The sequence below is a fragment of the Oncorhynchus gorbuscha genome, linkage group LG14, assembly GCF_021184085.1.
Source record: "Oncorhynchus gorbuscha isolate QuinsamMale2020 ecotype Even-year linkage group LG14, OgorEven_v1.0, whole genome shotgun sequence".
Lineage (NCBI taxonomy): Eukaryota > Metazoa > Chordata > Actinopteri > Salmoniformes > Salmonidae > Oncorhynchus > Oncorhynchus gorbuscha.
Window position 1 is genome coordinate 32,967,668 of NC_060186.1, and position 19,969 is coordinate 32,987,636.

The 19,969-nt window shown below is 41.8% G+C and overlaps 1 protein-coding gene across 5 annotated transcripts in view; it reads right to left on the reverse strand.

Moving 5' to 3' along the window:
* LOC123994811 (transcription factor Dp-2-like) overlaps window positions 1-19,969 on the reverse strand; it is a 44,113-nt gene that overhangs the window by 11,551 nt on the left and 12,593 nt on the right. For all 5 annotated transcript variants that reach the window (XM_046297812.1, XM_046297815.1, XM_046297813.1 and 2 more), the window contains 4 exons: window positions 15,979-16,098; window positions 15,687-15,734; window positions 12,835-12,867; window positions 468-627 (listed from right to left, as the gene is read on the reverse strand). In XM_046297812.1, the coding sequence (XP_046153768.1) occupies window positions 468-627; window positions 12,835-12,867; window positions 15,687-15,734; window positions 15,979-16,025 (288 nt within the window). In that variant the 5' untranslated portion in view covers window positions 16,026-16,098. The remainder of the gene's footprint in view (window positions 1-467; window positions 628-12,834; window positions 12,868-15,686; window positions 15,735-15,978; window positions 16,099-19,969) is intronic.

Here is a 19,969-nt window from a genome sequence, read left to right on the forward strand (position 1 = left end):
TCATGATTGTGTCCCACTTGTTGTTGATTCTTCACAAAAAAATACAGTTTTATATCTTTATGTTTGAAGCCTGAAATGTGGCAAAAGGTTGCAAAGTTCAAGGGGGCCGAATACTTTTGCAAGGCACTGTATGAAAAGAGACGTGGCCACCTGGCTTGATCAGCTCAACAACCCCCTACAATACTTTATCATTCTATTGGCACAATGGGTTAGATGACCACGGTTGTGTTCATTAGGGCACGCAATGGAAAATATAACTGAAGCCAAGCACCGTTTCTCATTGCACAAGTCCAGGTAGTCCCCCCCATTTCATTCCATTTTCTTCTGTTTGGTGCCTAATGAACACAACCCAGGGTTGTATGTTTGATTCCTGCATGGGCCACATATACTGAATATGTGTCACTGTCAACCGTAAGTGGTTTTGGATGAAAGCATCTGCTAAATTACCATATTATTTACGGACTCACCGAGTCTGTGGCCATGACGTTGGCGGAGTGGGTGAACTCAGCCACCAGTTCGTCGGCCACCTCGTTGTAGGACGTGGTGCCTTTCTTCTGCACCTTCTCACACACCTTCATGGAGAAATGCCTCAGGCCCTTCCCGTTCTTATCGCCCTTCAGTCGCTTGCTGTGGTGGAGAGATCACAAAGAAGCAACAGACACATTAATGACCAGACGGTCACAACATCTAGAACTAGCTATTACACAAATTAAATCGTTTATTTGTCACATGTACAGGATACAGTAGGTGTAAAACAGTAAAGTGAAATGCTTACAAAAGATGACACGGCACACACAACTTGCGCAAAAGCACACACACTCTAAACTCTAAACACACACGCTACACCTCCAACTCCACACTTACTTGTCAAATCTCACCTCACACTCAAACAATATAAACACTCAATGGACTCAGTGGATCAGACAAAACAATGTATACAATAATTCCATACTAATGTAAAACTATGAATTTCTCTCCAACACTTTCACAAGCAAAAGCACACTTGTGAAAACCATGACACATTAACATAAGCATGATGGAGCTTGGCATGTATGTGAAGACCATAGTGCACGCTTTGACACTCTCCTCCAATGTGCGGTCACAGAATCACGTGACATGCGCGCATTAGATGCACTGCTCGTTGATGCTTCAAATTGAGTGTATGGTTTTATACTCGGTACACATTCAGCGCAATTCTGTCGATGTGTACTCATATTTAAAGTGTATTTAAAACAATGCAGAAGGGTAATAGCACTATTGGGAATAGACAATAGTAATGGTCTGCGGTCCAAATGGCATCCTATTCCCTATATAGTGCACCCCATGAGGATCAAAAGTAGTGCACTATTCAGGGAACATGGTGACATTTGGGACAGATTCATGGTTGTGGTTGGAGCAACATTTTCTACCCCTACACTCCTAAAGAATAGACTTGGGTTGCATCGAGAACCCCCACACCAGACATATTTATATCAAATGAGTGCAGATTTGAAGGCTGACTCAATTCTTGAGAATGTGTGTGTGCCTCTCTCTCTCTGGGAGTACCAGTGCAGTGTCAATGTCTGGGGACCGGTTAGAAGAGGTAATACGTACGGGTTGAAGTCGGAAGTTTACATACACCTTTGCCAAATACATTTAAACTCAGTTTCACAATTCCTGACATTTAATCCTAGTAAACATTCCCTGTCTTAGGTCAGTTAGTTCACATTCTTAAAGTAAAGTGGTGATCCTGTCAGAATAATAGTAGAGAGAATGAGATTTCAGCTTTTATTTCGTTCATCACATTCCCAGTTGGTCAGAAGTTTACATATACTAATTGAGTGTTTGGTAGCATTGCCTATAAATTGTTTAACTTGGGTCAAATGTTTTGTGTAGCCTTCCACAAGCTTCTCACAGCATGTTAGGTGAATGTTGGCCCATTCCTCCTGACAGAGCTGGTGTAACTGAGTCAGTTTTGTAGGACACCTTGCTCGCACTTGTTTTTTCAGTTCAGTGCTGATGTGCTCTATGTCAGGAGTCATGGCATGCTGCCACACAAGTCCTCTGGCATATGCTGTGTTTTAGGCACACATGTCCTCTTTCTCACAACAGTTCCAGTGTAATGTGGTTTCTCTAGCTCACTAGCCCAGGGAGAGGGAAGAGGGATTCTTGCATTTCATTACAAACCACCACCTCCACATGTAAGTGAAGCACTATTGTTTATCATTTCACAAGGATTGCTGTGTGCGCGTGTGCATGCACGCACGTACAGTCATCTCACTCTCAAATCAGCAGAAACATGGTTAACTTTTGGCGAATGTGAATACAAAATGGGATAAAATTGATGATTGACTGATGATGAACCGTTAAGCTACACGTGACGCTCCGCCCACACAGCAGTGATAGAAATCGCTCGCTTAAATCAGGGGCTCTCTGTGATTTACACACCCAGGGAAACCGAAGGGGGGGGGGTAGTGGGGCATGGAGAGAAATAAGAAAAATCAGGCTAAAAAGAGATATCGCCACAAAGAAAAGAGGGTGAGAGGGGGGGGTTGATATATAGACATTTTGTGTGTGTATGTTCAGGTGAGTGGATTATGTAACATTAGGGTTGTTAGACAGTCTTAGAGCACAACACAGATGCGTTACATTTGGCAACATGCAATTGGCAATACCAACTATGATGTAGAAAATGTCACACACAGCAAGAGGCGCAAGCAGAATGTGCATATGCATGAGCGCATGTCAAAAGTTAGGACACACCTACTCATTGCAATGTTTTTCTTAATTTTTATTATTTTATACATTACAGAATAATGGTGAAGACATCAACACATATGGAATAAAGTAGTAACCAGAAAGTGTTAAACAGATCAAAATATAGAGATTCTTCAAAGTAGCCACCCTTTGCCTTGATGACAGCTTTGCACAATAGACATTCTCTCAACCAGATTCATGCGGTAGTCACCTGGAATGCATTTCAAATCAACAGGTGTGCCTTGTTAAAATGTACATTTATGGAATTTCTTTCCTTCCTAATGCGTTTGAGCCAATCAGGTGTGTTGTGACAAGGTAGGGTTGGTAAACAGAAGATGGTCTTTCATCAAATAGGGCTAAGTCCATATTATGGCAAGAACATCTCAAATAAGCAAAGAGAAATGACAGTCCATCATTACTTATAGATATGAAGGTCAGTCAATCAGTAAAATGTCAAGAGCTTTGAAAGTGTCTTCAAGTGCAGTCACAAACACCAAGCGCTGATGAAGAAACTGGCTCTCATGAGGACCGCCACAGGAAAAGAAGACCAAGAGTTACCTTTGCTGCAGAGGAGCATGGTGGTGGTGGTGTGATGGTGCTTTGCTGGTGACACCGTCAGTGATTTATTTAGAATTCAACCAGCATGTCTACCACATCATTCTGCAGCGATGCGCAATCCCATCTGGTTGCACTTAGTGGGACTATCAGTTGTTTTTCAATAGGACAATGACCCAAAGCACACCTCCAGGCTGCGTAAGGGCTATCTGACCAAGTAGGAGAGTGATGGAGTGCTGCATCAGATGACTTGGCCTCCACAACCACCTGAACTCAACCACCTGAACTTGAGATGGTTTGGGATGAGATGGACCGCAGAGTGAAGGAAAAGCAGCCAACAAGTGCTCAGCATATGTGGGAACTCCCTCAAGACTGTTGGACAAGCATTCCAGGCGACTACCTCATGAAGCTGGTTGAGAGAATGTCAAGAGTGTGCAAAGCTGTCAAGGCAAAGGGTGGCTACTTTGAAGAATCTATAATATATTTTAATATTCTTTTGTGGTTACTACATGATTCCCTGTGTGTTATTTCAGTTTTGATGTCTTCACTATTATTCAACAATGTAGAAAATATCAAAAATAAATTAAACCCTTGAATGAATAGCTGTCCAAGCTTTTGCCTTGTACTGTAGGCGTGAGAGTAAGAGAACACAGAGAGAAGGGGAGAGCGAGAGAATAGATATAGATGAAGACGAGGAAGACTATGTAAGTGGACAGGACAGAGACATGTAAAGATATAGCTGCATGTGTGCGCCTAAGTGAGTGAGCAATCGAAATGTCCATTCACAAACATCCCCCAACCCTCAAACTATAGGCACAGTACAGTTCCTTCTAACACGCAGTAGAATAGAGAGTAGGAGACTGCAGAGCCGCTCATTACATAACTGGATCTCTGAGGAGCACACACACACGCAAATAGGAAGACCGTGTGTGTGTAGTGTATGAGGTAGGAGGTGGGGATGGCAAGCCGCTGCGGTGGAAGCTTAGGGTTACAGTTGTCAGGACAAATTAGTTCCAGAACCGCAGCTACTGTAGCTTGGATAATTTGGGAAGAATTAGAGAGAGAGAGAGAGAGAAGACGAGAAACAAGCTGGAAAAATGATGGTGAATGTGCCATAATGGGTACAGGGAGAGTAGTCATGGTGTGAGGAACACGCACACACTCAGTGACGCCGAAACCACAGAGGCACCTTTTCTCCTTAGCAAAATGCAAACATAATGCAAACATACTGTAACCGAATACAACAACAAAATAAACATATTTTCCAACATTGTTACAGGCTACAGTTACAGTTGAAGTCGGAAGTTTACATACACCTTAGCAAACTACATTTAAACTCAGTTTCAAAATTCCTGACATTTAATCCTCGTAAAGATTCCCTATCTTAGGTCAGTTAGGATCCCCACTTTATTTTAAGAATGTGAAATGTCAGAATAATAGTAGAGAGAATGATTTATTTCAGCTTTTATTTATTTCATCACATTCCCGGTGGGTCAGAAGTTTACATTCACTCAATTAGTATTTGGTAGCATTGCCTTTAAAATGGTTTAACAAGACATTTGTGGAGTGGTTGAAAAATGAGTTTTAATGACTCCAACCTAAGTGTATGTAAACTTCCGACTTCAACTGTATATCCTCCAAACAGCAGCTTCAAGGGCATTATCACTTTTATACAACGGGTTACCAACATATTCAAAAATTGATTGACATTCTCATAAGAAACGTTATTTTAATGAATTTATTCATACCGTTTCATCCTTCCACAAGATATAGTCCCGAAACAGCTTGCCTGTCTTGCATGTTATTTTGCCATTAACCTCTCTATGCACCGAACCCGTTAGCGGGATTAAATTCGATAACATACAGTGATCGCTACATAAAACAGTCATATTAAACATTCATGAAAATACAAGTCTCACACATGGTTCGAAAGCCTAGAATCTTGCTAATCCAATTGCGTTGTCAGATTTAAAAAAATGATTCATTGCGAAAGAATATGCTGCAATTATCTGAGCCATATCAAACTACTTATTCAACCAGCACTTCCGTAATTGCACAGATTGCATTGAAATAAATCGTTTACCTTTGAAGATCTTGCTCTACTTGCAATCCCAAGGCTCATTGTTACACAATGAATGGTTTTTTGATCGGTTAAATCCATTTTTTATAGCCTAACACGAAACATTTTGAACGCTTATCTTGTTGAATTCCATGTCATTCAATTTGACGTAACATCCAACATAAAATAGACAGACTTTCCCTGACTTTATCCAGTCATGTTTGGTTTCCTTGCAATCAACTGTTTTTTTGTAACACAACCAAACATGATGGGTCATTTTGCAGGGGACGGATTGACACGGGAAAACCGATTGGAAGACAACAAGTGACGAGCCCATTGTGCACCAATTATATGACCACTGTCTCGTTGATTGACTGTATTTTAACCCAATGACCACTGATAGTCTTGAAATCTAGCTGGGTAGATAGCCAATGAGCAGAGGTAAACGGCAATACCCCATGGTTCTTTGTTGTAAGACAAACCTTTCCATTGAACGTTGGCATAAGGACCGTTCCTTCGCCATTGCCAATTCAACCGTGAAGGAGCGCACAGCAGTATTTCGGTGACTTGCATCTTCAGCTGTTTATTTATCCAACAGCATGGCAAATAAGTCAAGGAAAGCTAATTCTAAGACTAGATATACGAATGTAGAAACAATTTTAGAGGAAATTGATCGTGAAAGTGAGACAGATCTGCATTTTGAAGACTCCATTAGCTCCCAAAGCTTTGATTCTCAAACTGAGGCATTTTTTGAACGGAAAGGACATCGTTTTGAACTGGTAAGTTGTTCTTATGCTAATTCAGTTGTTTGAAATTAATATACAATATTATTTGTGATTGTTTTTACATTCTATTTGCAATATATAAAGATGTAATGAAATGGGTAAAGTACACGTTAGCTAGTCATTGTGAGTGAGGGTCCGTTTGTGTTTGTATGAGAACGACCATAGCCTGTGTCTGTGATATATATATACACACACACACACACACACTGCTCAAAAAAATAAAGGGAACACTTAAACAACACAATGTAACTCCAAGTCAAATCACACTTCTGTGAAATCAAACTGTCCACTTAGGAAGCAACACTGATTGACAATAAATGTCACATGCTGTTGTGCAAATGGAATGTGGAAATAGGCAATTAGCAAGACACCCCCAATAAAGGAGTTGTTCTGCAGGTGGTGACCACAGACCACTTCTCAGTTATGCTTCCTTGCTGATGTTTTGGTCACTTTTGAATGCTGGCGGTGCTTTCACTCTAGTGGTAGCATGAGACGGAGTCTACAACCCACACAAGTGGCTCAGGTAGTGCAGCTCATCCAGGATGGCACATCAATGCGAGCTGCGGCAAGAAGGTTTGCTGTGTCTGTAGTTTGTAGTGTCCAGAGCATGGAGGCGCTACCAGGAGACAGGCCAGTACATCAGGAGACATGGAGGAGGTCGTAGGAGGGCAACAACCCAGCAGCAGGACCGCTTCCTCTGACTTTGTGCAAGGAAGAGCAGGAGGAGCACTGCCAGAGCCCTGCAAAATGACCTCCAGCATGCCACATATGTCCATGTGTCTGCTCAAACGGTCAGAAACAGACTCCATGAGGGTGGTATGAGGGCCCGACATCCACAGATGGGGGTTGTGCAGGACACCGTGCAGGATGTTTGGCATTTGCCAGAAAACACCAAGATTGGAAAATTCGCCACTGGCGCCCTGTGCACTTCACAGATGAAAGGAGGTTCACACTGAGCACGTGACAGAGTCTGGTGACGCCGTGGAGAATGTTCTGCTGCCTGCAACATCCTCCAGCATGACCGGTTTGGCAGTGGGTCAGTCATGGTGTGGGGTGGCATTTTTTTGGGGGGGGGGGCACACAGCCCCCCATGTGTTCGCCAGAGGTAGCTTGACTGCCATGAGGTACCGAGATGAGATCCTCAGACCCCTTGTGAGACCATATGCTGGTGCGGTTGGCCCTGGATTCCTCCTAAAGCAAGACAATGCTAGACCTCATGTGGCTGGAGTGTAGTTCCTGCAAGAGGAAGGCATTGATGCTATGGACTGGCCCGCCCGTTCCCCAGACCTGAATCCAATTGAGCACATCTGGGACATCATGTCTCGCTCCGTGCACAAACGCCACGTTGCACCACAGACTGTCCAGGAGTTGGCAGATGCTTTAGTCCAGGTCTGGGAGGAGATCCCTCAGGAGACCATCCGCCACCTCATCAGGAGCATGCCCACGTGTTGTAGGGAGGTCATACAGGCACGTGGAGGCCACACACACCACTGAGCCTCATTTTGACTTGTTTTAACCTGTTGGAACCCTAGGGGCAGCATTTTCCCGTTTTAAACAATATATTTTTTTACGAAAAGATGCTCGACTATGCATATAATTGACAGCTTTGGATAGAAAACACTCGTTTCCAAAACTGCAAAGATATTGTCTGTGAGTGCAACAGAAATGATGTTACAGGCGAAACCCAGATAAAAATCTAATCAGGAAGTGCCGCATTTTTTTTTTTTTAAACGCCTCATGCCAATGACTCCTTATATGGCTGTGAATGAGCTTACGTTTTCTACGTATTCCCCAATGTGTCTACAGTATTGTGACGTATTTTTACGCATGTTGAAGAATAGCCGTAAGGGACCACATTTAGCAAGTGGTCACATGATGGCTCCTGCAGAAAATCTTGCGTAAAGTACACAAGTAGCCATTTTCCAATCGCTTCTTATGAGAAACCAATATTCCCGACGGATAGATTATCGAATTGTTATGTGAAAAACACCTTGAGGATTGATCCTAAATGTTTGCCATGTTTCTGTCAATATTATGGAGCTAATTTGGAAAAAAGTGTTAGAGGTACTGTTAGAGGTGACCAGAAAACTAGCCTCAGTTTGTTTTCCTCCTGTATTGAACACAGATCATCAGTCTTCAATTTTATCCATTATTCATGTTAAAAAAATACCTAAAATTGTATTACAAAAGTAGTTTGAAATGTTTTGGCAAAGTTTACAGGTAACTTTTGAGATATTTTGTAGTCACGTTGCACAAGTAGGAACCAGTGTTTTTCTGGATCAAACGCACCAAATAAATTGACATTCTGGATATATATAGACAGAATTAATCGAACAAAAGGACCATTTGTGATGTTTATGGGACATATTGGAGTGCCAACAAAAGAAGCTTGTCAAAGGTAAGGCATGATTTATATTTTTATTTCTGAAATATGCTTTCTTTGTTTACGGAGGTGCTACCCTCAGATAATAGCATTGTTTGCTTTCGACGAAAAGCCTTCTTGAAATCTGACATGTTAGCTGGATTCACAACAAGTGTAGCTTTAATTTGGTATCTTAAGTGTGATTTCACAAAAGTTTGATTTTTATAGTAATTTATTCAAATTTGGCGCTCTGCATTTTCACTGGCTTTTGGCCAGGTGGGATGCTAGCTTCCCACATATCCCAGAGAGGTTAAGGGCTTTGTAAGTAAGCATTTCACTGTGTTGTATTCGGCGCATGTAACGAATAACTTGATTTGATTAATACCAGCATATCAGTTTACTAACAACAACAAAAATACATAATTGAGTTAATAAAGCCGCATACAAACTTGGTCTCTTTTGTTTTCTGGAATAAGGCAGCTCCCAAATGGAGGTGTTCCAGCCTGGTTCAATGCTTTCAGTGGTGGTGGGGCAAGCTAGTAGAAAATACAAAGTGTTATGGTCGTGATTGGCTCAGTGTTCTGCCACTCATGGGGACACTACATCACCACCAAGTCTAAAGGTAAACCTTGGGTGCTGCCATAGTTACATTAGAAGTGCCCATCCAAGAAGGCTCAAGGTCATTGGCCACAGATACAATTACATCAAATCAAGTTATATGTACAGCGGCTTTGATTGAAATGATCATGTCAACATCATACTTTAAACATCCTGAATCAAGTCGACAATCTACTGGCAAATCCTTTTAAATCCTTGTCATATGAAGAGAAATTATAGATAAAAACGTACTGGTGCTCATCGGCCATAAACATTAGACATGTTGGAAATCGCAAATTCAACAATGACTGGTTTGGAAGGAATCAGTGAGAGTGGCTGTGTGGTCCCAAATCTGGGAGTAAGAGTCTCTTTTCCAATTTTTAAATTATAAACATTCAACATTGACCATGCTGTCAATGAAGCATGATTTGTGCAGCTTTCAAAACAACTTAACTCAGAACTGCAAAAACTTCTGCGAGTTCAGGATGAACTTTCACTGGGAAAATATGTTTTGAACGGTCATCCAACTCAGAATTGTAAATTTGGCCTCTTTCTAGAGCTACAATCTGAAGATCAATGACGTCATCATGATTCAAACTTGTTTCCCCCCCCCCCCCCCGAATTGTCAGTTCTTTTGAAAGCACCATAAATCAAGAATGCCGCGCCACCTTCCTGTTCAAGTCAGCACAGCACAAGGTGAGTCCAAAAATGTATTGTATGCTGCTGCATAAATTATGTAATACGCCAGAGAGATATGTATACTGTAGCTAAGAAAGTAATACTAAGTGCATGTTGTGTAATAAGATGTTAGTAGCCCATGTGCCTCACCCTAATAATTTAGTCTATTTACCCCTCTTAAATGTTGTCTACTGTTCTGACATGGTGGTGCACATGTAGCCTGTAACCTGTTTTAGAGAAATTTAATCATTGAATATTGTAAGAGCTTTCATTGTCTGCTTGTATGCCCCCTTTATTTATCCTACAGTTCTGACTTGGTGTACAGGGAGAATACTGTAAGAACAGCCCATGTTCTGAATGTTCTGTCGCTGAATATTTCAAAAGTGCTAAACAAATAGTTGATTATGTCCGTTCTAGCTCGCTCATTAATGTCTTAATCGAAATTACAGATTGCACCTAATACGCCTGTCGTCCCCTTATGCCATAGTTTGTACATCTAAATTGTCATTAGAAACCACATTTGTTTAAGCAAGTCAGCCATATCAGCCGTTTTTGTTTTTTAAAGGCAGTAAATGAGGCTGAATGAACTGTTTCACTGCAAGACAAGCCTCTGCTTATAGCCAAGTGTAGCAGTGGTAAGATGTTGGGACAGCTTTATGTAGGCCCTAACATTTTTGTTGGCACCATTTGTCACCGTTTAGTGTTGTGTAGTGGCTTTGCTGGCATGCATCCCACTTTTTTTTAGATTTACATGCTAAAATCATCACTGTATACAAATGATGCAAGCTGATTTCGATGGGTTTCATGCCATTCGCTCTATTCCAACCATTATGAGCCGTCCACCCTTCAGCAGCCTCCACTGGTCAGGATTTATTTTCCGTAGGCCATTACACTTGATGGCTGGTTGCAGGTGACTGAGGGGCTTTTCTGCTGTCTGCACTTTTTTTACCATGCAATCGTCAAAGAAGGGGATGGATATTCTTCAAATGATTAAATACCCTTTCTCTCCTCACCAGCATCTAAGTGAGGACACTTATTGGCCAGCATGTGCATGCCATGCAGAGTGAGAGAGCCTGCTTGTGATTCGTCAGCATTCTCTGTACATCTAGAGAGTGAATGAACGGAGTTTAGCGCTTCTAATTGGAGGAGGTACCGTAGTCCAGATTTTGTTGTATTAAGAGTGTCAAAGAAATGAGAAAATTGCAGCCTCTTGCAATATGGATATTGCATGTCAATATTACAATTTCAAATCTGAATTTGATGAATGGTGCAGCGCTAACACGCTCTGGACCTGACACACGTACAGTTCCAGTCAAAAATGTAAATCTAAATATATTTTATATTCTTCTAAGTATCCAACCTTAACCTTTTATTTTATTTAACTAGGCAGGTTAGTTAAGAACAAATTCTTATTTACAATGACGGCCTACCCCAGCCAAACCCAAACCCGGATGACGCTGGGTCAATTGTGCACCGCCCTATGTGACTCCCAATCACGGCCTGTTGCGATACAGCCTTGACAGCTTTGCACACTCTTGGCATTCTCTCAACCAGCTTCACCTGGAATGGTTTTCCAACAGTCTTGAAGAAGTTCCACATATGCTGAGCACTTGTTGGCTACTTTTCCTTTACTCTGCAGTGCATCCTTCACCCTGGCGTATCGCTGCAGAATGCTGTGGTAGCAATGCTGGTTAAGTGTGCCTTGAATTCTAAATAAATCACAGACAGTGTCAACAGCAAAGCACCCCCATACCTCCTCCATGCTTCAAGTTTGGAACCACACATGCAGAGATCATCCGCTCACCTACTCTGCGTCTCACAAAGACATGGTGGTTGGAAACAAAAATCAAATTTGGACTAAACACACCAAAGGACAGATTTCCACTCGTCTAAAGTCCACTGCTTGTGTTTCTTGGCCCAAGCAAGTCTCTTCTTACTATTGGTGTCCTTTAGTAGAGGTTTCATCTCAGCAATTCAACCATGAAGGCCCGATTCACGCTGTCTCCTCTGAACAGTTGATGTTGAGATGTGTCTGTTACTTGAACTCTGTGAAGCATTTATTTGGCCTGCAATCTGAGGTGCAGTTAAATCTAATGATCTTATCTTCTGCTGCAGAGGTAACTGTCTTCCTTTCCTGTGGCAATCCTCATGAGCCAGTTTCATCATAGCGCTTGGTTTTTGCGACTGCACTTGAAGAAATTTTCAAAGTTCTTGAAATGTTGGACTGTTGTTTCTCTTTGCTTATTTGAGCTGGTTTCGCCACAATATGGACTTGGTCTTTTACCAAATAGGGCTATCTTCTGTAATAAAATCCCTACCTTGTCACAACACAACTGATTGTCTGAAATGCATTAAGAATGAAAGAAATTCCACAAATGTACCAATAACAAGGGATAACTGTTAATTGAAATGCATTCCAGGTGACTACCTAATGTAGCTGATTGAGAGAATGCCAAGAGTGTGCAAACCTGTCATGAAGGTGGCTACATTGAAGAATCTCAAATATATTTTGTTTTAACATTTTTTGGTTACTACATGATTCCATTTGTGTTTTTTCATAGTTTTGATGTCTTCACTATTATTTGACAATGTAGAAAATAGTAAAAATAAAGTAAACCCCTTGAATGAGTAGTTGTGTCCAAACTCTTGACTGGCACTGTACATACTACACATGTACATACAAACATACAGTACCTACACAGTCTCTGATGGTTACATAATCTGCTCACCTGAACACACACAAAAAACCTGCAGTCATGTTACGAGAGAAAAAGAGACCGCACAGGAGAAGAAATGGGACAATGAAATATAAATGGTATCCAGAGGAGATGACAGGAAGGGAACAAAAGGCAGGAGAGAGGGGGAGGCATGGTGAGAGAGAGTCAGTGTTCTGCTGTAGTGAGTCAGCAGTTGCGTGATCTTTCGGGTATGGGGGTCAGACAGATGCATTCTGGAATAACAACAAAAAAATGCCAGACTGTAGCTGAGCTCTTGAGCAGCAGCCCCCCCTTACTACAATTGCACCATTTCACCTCCATCTACATTCTGAGCCGGACAGTTACCTGGCTGAAGAGTCTCCTGAGCACAGCGCATCCCTGCAACACAGACAGAGAAATTGAACTGTTTAAGATTAATTCAATATACAAGACAATGTTACTGTGTGTGTGTCAGTCAGTCCTCCTAGATTAAAACGAATTCCATTGCCTAATGAGCTGGTTTGCTTTGGAAGTAATGAGACGCTTCAGCTCAATGAGATGCTGTGAGAGAATGACAAAGTCTCTCTCTCTGACTCAGTTTCTCTCGCCCTCTGTTACTCCCTTTCTCGACAATTCTCCTACCTCTATCCCACTTTCTAACGCCATCTCACTGTCTGTGACTTGTTTGACTGGATAGTCTTCCTGCACTTTTCCTTTCATTTAATATTTATATATTATTCCTCTATATACTGTTACTTTATACAGTGTATTCGGAAAGTATTTAGACCCCTTAACAAAATATTGTTACAGCCTTATTCTAAAATAGATTAAGATATGACAACAATTCATCAATACACACACACATACACAATACCCCATAATGACAAAGTGAAAACAGTTTTTTAGAAATAAAGAATGCATTTAAATGAAAAAGAAACAGAAATATAAGTAATCATACTCAGTACAAAGTAAAAATCTGTCATTCTGCCCCTGAACAAGGCAGCTAACACACTGTTCCTAAGCCTTCATTGAAAATAAGAACTTGTTCTTAACTGACTTGCCTAGTTAAATAAAGGTAAAATAAAAAAATGAATGTTTTGGCTGTGTGCTTAGGGTTGATGTCGTGTTGGAAGATGAACATTTGGCCCAGTCTGAGGTCCTGAGCACTCTGGAGCAGGTTTTCATCAAGGATCTCTGTACTTTTCTCAGTTCAGCTTTCCCTCAATCCTGACCAGTCTCCTAGTACCTGCCACATCATGATGCTGCCACCACGCTTAACCTGTTAAGTCGACCCTCTACTTTTTCAAACATTCTGTTAAAAATCGCGCAACATTTCAGCGCCCTGCTACTCATGCCAGGAATATAGTATATGCATATGATTAGTATGTGTGGATAGCAAACACTGACGTTTCCAAAACTGGTTAAATCACGGCTGTGACTTTAACAGAGCGTGAGTTTCATCGAATAGCGCAGGAAAACCTGATCACTGAAAATGGAAATAAATATCCTTGCGCTTACTTCCAGGAATTGTTCAAAGTGAACCGAATTACATGAGACCGAGGTTTCAGCGCCTACAGCTACCACACGTTGTCTAGAGTCTTGTCATTTGATTCGCAATTGATTCTTGGTCTAACCGGTTCAAGGGAACTCCTTCCCTCCATTCTCCGACCGGATGTTTTGGTCGAGCTCTCTCGGCCATGTTTTTTTCCAGACGACACCTATAGAAGTTACATCGCCTCCTGATGAATTTTATCGCTTATTAACGTGTACTAATACCTAAAGTTGCATTACAAAAGTATTTCGAAGTGTTTTGTGAAAGTTTATCGTCGACTTTTTGAATTTTAAAAAATGACGTTACGTTATGAAACGCTCTTTTTTTCCCGTTTATCATACAGTCTACATAGAACGATATCTAGGCTATATATGGACCGATTTAATCGAAAAAAAGACCCAATAGTGATTATGGGACATCTAGGAGTGCCAACAAAGAAGATGGTCAAAGGTAATGAATGTTTTATATTTTATTGTGCGTTTTGTGTAGCGCCGAATATGCTAATTATTTTGTTTACAAAATAATTGTTTTCTTTTGTGGTGTTACATGCTATCAGATAATAGCTTCTCATGCTTTCGCCGAAAAGCATTTTAAAAATCTGACTTGTTGCCTGGATTCACAACGAGTGTAGCTTTAATTCAATACCCTGCATGTGTATTTTAATGAACGTTTGAGTTTTAACTAATACTATTAGCATTTAGCGTAGCGCATTTGCATTTCCAGAGCTCTAGATGGGACGCCTGCGTGCCAGGTAGGAGCAAGTGGTTAACCGTAGGGATGGTGCCCTGTTTCCTCCAGACGTGGCACTTGTCATTCATGCCAAAGAGTTCAATCTTGGTTTCATTGACCAGAGAATCTTGTTTCTCATGGTGTGAGAGTCCTGAAGGTGCCTTTTGGCAAACTCAAAGTGGGCTGTTGTACCTTTTACTGAGGAGTGGCTTTCGTCTGGCCACTCTACCATAAAGGCCTGATTGGTGGAATGTTGCAGAGATGGTTGTCTTTCTGGAAGGTTCTCCCATCTCCACAGAGGAACTCTGGAGCTCTGTCAGATGACCATTGGGTTCTTGTTCACCTCTCTGACCAAGGCCCTTCTCCCCCAATTGCTCAGTTTGGCCTGGCGGCCAGCTCTAGGAAGTCTTGGTGGTTTCAAACCTCCCATTTAAGAATGATGGAGGCAACTGTGTTTTTGGGAAGTTTCAATGTTGCAGATTTTTTTTGGTACCCTTCCCCAGATGTGTACCCCGACACAATCCTGTCCCTTAGCTCTACGGACAATTCCTTCGACCTCATGGCTTGGTTTTGCTTCTGACATGTACTGTCAAGTGTGGGACCTTAGACAATTTCCAATCAATTGAATGTACCACAGGTGGGACTCCAATCAAGTTGTAGAAACATTTCAAGGATGATCAATGAAAACAGGATGAACCTGGGCTCAATTTCGAGGGTCATATCAAAGGGTCTGAATACTCATGTCAATAAAGGTATTTCTGTTTTTATAAATGAGCAAACATTAAAAATATATTATTATCTGTAAATCCATAGGCTAACTTACAGGCCGCAATAAATACATTCGATTGGAAATCTCTACCTAGCAATCCCTGCTGGGTGTGTGTGTGTGTGTGTGTGAATATTAACAACAGTAGCCAGAATAACCGAATCAACCCACCGGTCAGAGAAATATGAGTCAATGAAATCATGCGTTCGCTTCTTGGCCCTGGGAATAAAAAACAAAAAGTGATGTTAGCTAATAAAAAATAAATACAGTGGGTGGTACTTTACTTAAATTCTTGTCATGTTCTGGAAACAGATCAAAGAAAATACCTCTTTACAACCATGATAATGTGCAACAAAACAGAGCAGTGGTGTGTGTGTACTCGAGCAAACAATGCAGTTGTGTGTGTGTGAGAAAATGTGTATGTACTTGAGCAAACGGAAAAAAAGTGTGTGTAACAGCTCACCCTGGGGTCCACTTGTTGGCATCCTGGTTGCGTCCCTGGTCAATCATAGTTGGCGTGTGTGTGCAGGGGGTACCTATGAGGACATTCCCTGTGTGAGAAACTCTCTGCTGTGCTGATGATCTACACAGAAAATAAATAAGAAACAGATGGGTGCATCAGATTGCAGGCTCGTGTTCATTTGGGCACATTGTAGCAAAATGTTGCGCAATGGACATGATTGAACAGATGCAAGGATGTCAGGTGATTCGAAGAATATTGGTAGCCAGGGTGCTGTTCATTACGCACCAAATAAAGGGCAACCTGGACTCATCCAATATGAAGAGCTTATTTTCTTTTTCAGTTTCAAAACATTCTGTTTGACGCCCTAATGAACACTATCCAGGTGAGTCATTGAGAACAGATTCTTTGCCAAGAAGTGGCCGATTCTCTTGTGTGGTGACTGAGCATGGAGCAGGTTGGGTGTAATATTTGAGAGTCCTGCTATGCAGAAGTGTCTGGAAGCCAGAGCTGAACAAAAGAGACGAGGCGAGATCAGATGGATGCAGTAGAGTGCTAATAAATAACCCCAGCTAATTATAGCAAGCTAGTCACAGTCTGTAGCCCCCCACACATAGTTTCTTCTCCTCTCGGCCAGGCCTTTCTTTTACACTTCACCACACTGGCTGCCACAAATGCAAGAGGATGGGAGACCTGGGGTGTATTCATTAACACCCACCGTAGCAAAACACCGTGTAATGGAAAACGTTTTTGAATTGAAAACGAGAATTAGAATTTGGACAAATTCAGACAGAATGTTTTCTTTGGTACCTGGGGAATACACCTCTGATCATCGACTCTTAACTACGAAGAAAAAAAATAATCCCAACAGAGCGCTTTCATGAATAAAAAAAATCTGCAGCAGGGCTCAATTTCCGTGAACTTAAAATTATAGTGGGTTGATAAGAAAAAAGCCAATTTACTAGTCTAAAGGCTCAACTCAATCACACTTACAGTGCATTCGGAAAGTATTCCAACCCCTTGACTTAAATATGTAGTTGTATTCTTTTTTTGTTCGTTTTTACCCCTTTTTCTCCCCACTGTCGTGATAGCCAATTGGTAGTTAGTCTTGCCTCATCGCTGCGACTCCTGTACGGAATCATGAGTGGCGAAGGTCTAGAGTCATGTGTCCTCCGAAACATGACTCTGCCAAGCTGCACTGTTTCTTGACACACTGCTTGCTTAACCCGGAAGCCAGCCGCACCAATGTGTCAGAAGAAACGCCAAACGGCACCCGGCCTGCCACAAGCAGTCGCTAGAGCGCAATGGACCAAGGACATCACAGGGATCGAACCTGGGTCTGTAGTGACACCTCTCGGGAGGCCCAGACCCATTGAATTTTTATACATTTTGTTTTACGTTACAGCCTTATTCTTAAATAGTTTCTCACCTCATCAATCAACACACTATATCCCATAAAGACAAAGCAAGATTTTTTTGCAAAAACGGCATTATCACATTTACATAACTATTCAGACCCTTCATTCAGTACTTTATTGAAGCCTCTGACAGCAAATACAGCCTCAAGTCTTCGAGTATGATGCTACAAGCCTGGTACACCTGTATTTGGGGAGCTTCTCCCATTCTTCTCTGCAGATCCTCTCAAGCTCTGTCAGGTTGGATGGGAGTGTCGCTGCACAGCTATTTTCAGGTCTCTCCAGAGATGTTCGATCGGGTTCAAGTCCGAGCTCTGGCTGGGCCATTCAATGACATTTTCTTGGCTGTGTGCTTAGGGTCGTAGTCATGTTACAAGGTGAACCTTCGACAAAGTCTGAGGTTCTGAGCACTCTGAAGCAGGTTTTCATCAAGGATCTCTCGGTGGTTTGCTCCTTTCATCTTTGCCTCGATCCTGACTTGTCTTCCTGCCGCTGACAAACATCCCCACAGCATGATGCCGCCACCACCATGCTTGACCGTAGGGATGGTGCCAGGTTTCCTTCAGACATGACGCTTGGCATTCAGGCCAAAGAGTTCAATCTTGGTTTCATTGACCAGAGAATCTTGTTTCTCATGGTCGGAGAGTCTTTTGGCAACTCCAAGCGGGCTGTCATGTGCCTTTTACTGAAGAGTGGCTTCCGTCTGGACACTAACATAAAGGCCTGATGGGTGGAGTATTGCAGAGATGGTTGTCCTTCTGGAAGATTCTTCCATCTCCACAAAGGAACTCTAGAGCTCTGTCAGAGTGACCATTGGGTTCTTGGTCACCTCCCTGACCAAGGCCCTTTTCCCCAGATTGCTCGGTTTGGCAGGGCAGCCAGCTCAAAGAAGGGTCTTGGTGTTTCCAAACTTCTTCCATTTGAGAATGATGGAGGCCACTGTGTTCTTGAGGACCTTCAATGCTATAGAAATGTTTTGGTACACTTCCCCAGTGGTGTAAAGTACTGAAGTAGATCTTTAAAGTAGGTTTTACTTAAGTCGTAGCTGTACTTAGCTATTTATATTTTTGACTACTTTTACTTCACTACATTCTTAAAGAAAATAATGTACTTTACTCCATACATTTTCTCTGACACCAAAAAGTACTAGTTATCAAGAGATCCTCACTGCTCATCCCCTACTGCATCTGATTTGGCGAACTTGCTAAACACAAATGCTTCATTTGTAAAATATGTCTGAGTGTTGGAGTGTGCCCTTGACTGCACTCCCCCTTCCCCCCAAAAAATGTCTCAACTAAGGAATTTGAAATGCTTTTCATTTGTAAAATCAAATACTTTTAGAGACTTTTACTCAAGTAGTGTTTTAATGGGTGCTTTTCACTTTTACCTGAGCAGTCTTCTGTTAAGGCATCTTTACTTCTACTCAAGTATGACAATTGTGTACTTTTTCCACCACTGCCCTTGCCCAGATCTGTGCCTCGACAATGCGGTCTCAGAGGTCTACGGACAATCCTTCGACCTCCGTGCATGTCAGAGCAAAATCCAAGCTATGTCAAAGTGTGGGACCTTATACAGACAGGTGTATGCCTTTCTAAATTGAATTTACCACAGGTGGACTCCAATCAAGTTGTAGAAAGGATGATTAATGGAAACAGGATGCACCTGAACTTTCTAAAAACCTTTAACTTTGTCATTATGGGATACTGTGTGTAGATTGCTGAGGATTTTTGTTTATTTAATCTATTTTAGAATAAGGCTGTAACATAAAATGTGGAAAAGCTCAAGGGGTCTGAATACTTTCCATGTGCACTGTATACACACACACAACCATTAAAAAATCCAAGTTGATCATTTTAAAAAGGCTAGTTGGTCATTAGAAAACCCTTTTGCAATTATGTTGGCACAGCTGAAAACGGTTGTTCTGATTAAAGAAGCAATAACACTGGCCTTCTTTAGACTAGTTGACGGCAGGGTAGCCTAGAGGTTAGAGCGTTGGACTAGTAACCGGAAGGTGTCAAGTTCAAACCCCCGAGCTGACAAGGTACAGATCTGTCATTCTGCCCCTGAACAGGCAGTTAACCCACTGTTCCTAGGCAGTCTTTGAAAATAAGAATTTGTTCTTATTAACTGACTTGCCTAGTTAAATAAAAGGTAAAAAAAAGAAAAAAAGAATCTGGAGCATCAGCATGTGGGTTCGATTACAGGCTCAAAATGGCCAGAAACAAGACCTTTCTTCTGAAACTCGCCAGTCTATTCTTGTTCTGAGAAACTAAGGCTATTCCATGCAAGGAATTGCCAAGAAACAGAAGACCACGTACAGCGCTCCCTTCACAGAACAGCACAAACTGGCTCTAACAAGAATAGAAGGAGTGGGAGGCCCTGGTGCACAACTGAGCAAGTGGACAAGTACACTAGAGTGTCTAGTTTGAGAAACAGACACCTCACAAGTCGTCAACTGGCAGCTTCATTAAATAGTACCGCAAAACACCAGTCTCAAAGTCAACAGTGAAGAGGCGACTCCGGAATACTAGCCTTCTAGGCAGGATTCCTCTGTCCAGTGTCTGTGTTCTTTTACCCAT